At 36.7% G+C, this 4,646-nt stretch overlaps 1 protein-coding gene across 1 annotated transcript; it reads left to right on the top strand.

Moving 5' to 3' along the window:
* Positions 1 to 284: 284 nt before the first annotated feature.
* LOC121785952 (late blight resistance protein R1-A-like) lies at positions 285 to 4,148 on the top strand. Its single transcript, XM_042184446.1, has 2 exons — positions 285 to 3,304; positions 3,773 to 4,148. Exons 1-2 carry the CDS (start codon positions 426 to 428, stop codon positions 3,876 to 3,878), a joined length of 2,985 nt encoding a protein of 994 aa, XP_042040380.1. The 5' UTR covers positions 285 to 425; the 3' UTR covers positions 3,879 to 4,148.
* Positions 4,149 to 4,646: the final 498 nt, after the last annotated feature.

Below are 4,646 nucleotides of genomic sequence, written 5' to 3'. Positions count from 1 at the left end.
CGCGCTGTCAATTGCGCTACAAGCGTTATGAGCTTTTTCATATAATGAAATTAAATAAGGAGTGAATGGAATAAAGATGAGAATGAAATAGAACGATAATTTCATTTCATTTCATTTTTTTAGCAAGCACAAGAAATATAAAAAAATAGAATATTATTTTTTTTATTCTTTCTTATTTTGTTATTTTCTAATATTTTATTCTCATTACTTAACTCACTATTTTAAAAGAAAATTTGAAGTTGGGATAAAAACTACAGAGATGCTCAAAAAAGTTGGTGGATAAAGTGAAATTGCGAAATACAGTAGAGAATATCATCTTATTAATGTTGCTCCGACTCTCCTTTCCTGTCCATCCATTTCCTTCCCCTGAATTCCAGAAGCCCTGACCTTCCTGTTCATTTCCTTCATACTCTCAGATTAGTGGGATGACGGCTTACGGTGCACTGGTTTCTTTGACGAACACAATTAACTATATTTTCGATTCTTCACATTTTAGAGTTGTTGAGCCTTCTCTTGATGTCATAAAACCCGCCATCAACGAGCTGCGGTCATTGAAACCAATTCTGCAAAAATTAGACAACACAAGTCCAAGCAGGTGCAGGAAGAAGGTGAATGCTTGGGATGGAAGAATCAAAGATTTCATATGGGAGTTCGAAGACAAATTGGAATCCTTGTTCACGGATCAGATTCTTTCACAAATTCCTGCAGACCATGTGTATGAAGAAACGAAGGAGAGAGTATGGGATTTTAAAGACTTAAAAGAATCCCTTTTCTCACTACAATTTCCACTTCAGTTTCAATTTGGAAGCCCTCCGCCTGACCAGCTAGAGATGACAAGTAACATTCAGAGAAGAAGAAGAAGAAGAAGAAGAGATAAACACAAAGTAGGCCACTCAAAATCAAGTAGAAAGTTTAGAAGTAGAAGAGACGCCTTGGTATTCTCCATTGATCTACGATGCCTTCAAGATGATGTTGGTTTCTTCGTCCGCGCACTCGAGGATATGAAGCGGAAATATATATATGAATTATGCAATATGGGTGAGGACGAGGCAGCTATGTCGTCAACAATTGGTTTTCGTGGAATCAACTCAGAGATGATTGGATTATCTGATGAATTCCAACAACTCAAAAGAGATCTTTTGGAGGATAGTTGGAGCCACGTCGAAATGCTCGTTGGAATGGCAGGTGTTGGGAAGACCACTCTGGCTGCCAAAATTTATCAAGATCCAGAAATCTTGAGCAATTTTGAGTGTCGCGCATGGGTCACAGTAGGAAGAAAACCTGAACTAAGTCGTGTTTCACGAAGCATTCTTGCTCAACTGTGTAGAGGTAGACTAGGATTCGCAAACGCAGATGACTACTTGAAGCAAAGAGCAGAGGGCAAGAAATGCCTCATCGTGTTGGATGATGTTTGGGAGGCACAAGTAATGCGTTCCTTGATGAGTTTCTTACCACACCCCGAGAAAGCAACGATTGTTATCTTGCTTACTGCTCGAGAAAAATCGGTACTTGAAAATTGTACATTGGGAATGGTTTCGGAGTCCACGCTGGTGCGGTTTTTGAACTTAGAAGAAAGTAAGAAGCTACTATGCGAGAAAGTGTTTGGCGAAGAGATTTGCCCTCCTCAGCTTGACAATGCGGCTACCAAAATTGCAAAGAATTGTGAAGGTCTTCCTCTCATGATACTAACCGTTGCTGACATCATATCAAAATCCGAGCAAAACAGAGATCCAGACTACTGGAGAGATATTGCAGAAGAGAGAAATTTAGTCTTCACATATGCATATAATCAAATATCAGAAGTACTCTTCCCAAGTTACGACTACTTACCTCAAGATCTCAAAATGCCTTTTCTATTTATGGGAGTTTTCCCTCGAGAATATAACACCCCGCCATCCAAGATCATCAATATGCTTACAGCTGAAGGATGGTTTCTTGACACAAACATAAAGGAATCCTTTGAAGACTCTGTTTGGAGATGTTTGGACAAGCTTTGTTTGGATAAAAATCTTGTTTTATTCAGCGAAACGAGCATCTATGAGTATGGGATGCCAATCGGTCATCGCAAGTATAAAACATGTCGGCTTCATTCTTCTTGGCGGCACGTGTGTAGAGGGGAAGCTAGGAAGAACAAGTTTTATCAAGTCTTAAAAAGGCTTGTTGATGGCACTGAAGAAGGGATAAAAGGTCAGCGTTGCTTGTGTCTCGAAAATAACATGTTATTTGGCATCAAAGAATTTTGCAACTCAGTGAGATTGAAGTGTGCATTCTTAACACGATCTATCTTTTTTTATGGTCCTTACCACCAATATCCAATCTCAATAGATGTTGGTTTCAGGTTTCTTAGGGAACTAGATGCTCTTAGCTTGCGTTTCTACACCTTCCCAATAGAAATTCTTCGCCTAGTTCAACTCAAGTATCTTTCACTAACTTGCAACGGAGAACTCCCTGCAACCATATCCAAACTTTTCAACCTTCAATTCTTGATCATTCATCCACATATGAACATTAGATGTTACAGAGCTCCATCATATGTACCAATACAAATATGGGATATGAAAGAGTTGGAGCATATTGAAATCTTGGGAAAGATCCTTATAGTTCCATCTCATGTTACTTCTTTAGAAAAGCTATTGACACTCGTAGGTGTGAATGCTACTATTGCGACTATCTCGGAACTCTCCAAAAGGATTCCTAATATTAGCAAACTAGTAGTTCAGGTTGAGCTAACACCTTACGACGACCATAACCTTGTTTTGAGTTGCTTTGGATGCATTTCAACACTTGAAAGTTTAAAGACACTTAAATGTAGTATCATAAATCCTGTGGCCAAGTGTGGGTATGTTGTCCTTGAGAATCCTAGTTCACTAACGTTCCCACGTGGATTGAAAAAGTTACATTTGAGTGGCATGGGTTTTCCTTGGGAATACATGGATGTCATTGGCTCTTTGCCAAATCTTGAAGTGCTCAAATTGCGATCCTATGCCTTTCGAGGTCCAACATGGGAAGCACGAAAGGAAAGTTTTTCCATGCTTGAGTTTCTTCTAATTGAAGACACTGATTTGGTATACTTGAACTTAAGATTCGGAGAGTTGTGTCTCCTTAGCTATGTAAGCGTAAAACACTGCTACAAGCTAGAAAGGATCCACTGGCCGGGTCACAAGGACAGAAAGATTGAATTGGTGGACTGCAATCCTTTAGCTCTGACTTGTGCCAAGAAGTTACACATGACTCCACTTTCTCGCCTTGATGTTACCGCCTCTTCGTCTATTTATGAGAAACCGATTACAGTCAATTTTCAAAGGTTAGTCCAAAATTTAATTAAGCATTGTAACTTATTTTGGATTCTGTTAAGGATTATAACTGTAGTGGATTACGCATGGATAAAAACTGTTGTTGTTTGGGTTTGACATAACACATTACTTGGGTAACCTCTTTGTGTTATGCTTGAATTTCTCTTTGTTTTGGTGTTACATGTCATCTTAGGATTCAAGAATATGTGAACTGTTGAAATGGGAATGGTTTCGAATAGCAAACTCTAGGAATATTGAGGAATATCATTAGAACAATCGAGTCATATTTATGTAAAGGTTGATTGTTTTGCAGCATCTGTGTATGCTCTTAGAGTTGATTGTTTTGCAGCAATCACTAGCGAAAGCTTCATCTAGTTTCCATCTACCAAACATTTGTGACCAATAAAATATGTGTATGTATGATTTGTTGCCCAATCTTAACTTTGTATAATGTTCCTCTCTCAAATTCATTATTGCAGATCCTATTCCGATGACGATGATACTGACAAGGATGATGGTAAAGATTCGGATGATGTTGAGGAAGAGAGTAGTAGCTCTGTGAGAATCTATGCAAAGGCCTCATAAATTGGGATGATATATTATTTATAGTTGATCATCTTAGTATAAATTTCAAGTTTGGATTTATGTCTGCGTTGCTGCAATAAACAAGATGAAACCGTTTCATCTTTGGAGACGACACCCCTAATTCAAGGTATCCGAGAGCACTATTGTGACGTATCTCATATTGTTGAAAGAGGACTCACGACTTGGCTATTATTATGCTTTCTTTTTCAGTTTCAGTTTATTTGTAATTATGATTCAGTGTAGTTGTTTCCTTCTATTTGTCCTTTTGGATTGTACTAGTATTAACCTCCGTGCTATGCACGGGACATAAGAGTTTCAAATAACGAATACAAAATATAATAAAAATATAGAAAAGAACTCAAAGTAATGTGAAGATTTAAAAAAATGTACTTATCTTCTCTCACTCTAAATGAAGAATTTACTACTCCTTAATGAATGTATTATTTATATACAATTTTAATTTATGATCCAAGTGGAGTAAAAATAATAAAATTAATGAAAAAAGAATATGTGTAACTAAGGATCAAAGAATATAAGTTAATTAAAATAAATATACAAATAAAGAAAATATGTGTGATTAAAGATCAAAGAGTAGAAATTGGAATAAGAAACGTACAATAACAGATAATTCAAAAAATATTTTAAATTATATATTTGTGTTGCCATTTAGTTTATAGATTAATTCAGAGAAGAAATTATTACAATGATGAATAAAATTTTGATTTTAACCCAAATAGAAGGCAAATTAAACTCTTTAGCACAATTCCA

Source organism: Salvia splendens, chromosome 22 (assembly GCF_004379255.2).
Source record: "Salvia splendens isolate huo1 chromosome 22, SspV2, whole genome shotgun sequence".
NCBI lineage: Eukaryota > Viridiplantae > Streptophyta > Magnoliopsida > Lamiales > Lamiaceae > Salvia > Salvia splendens.
This window is presented reverse-complemented; position numbering and strand designations above follow the sequence as displayed.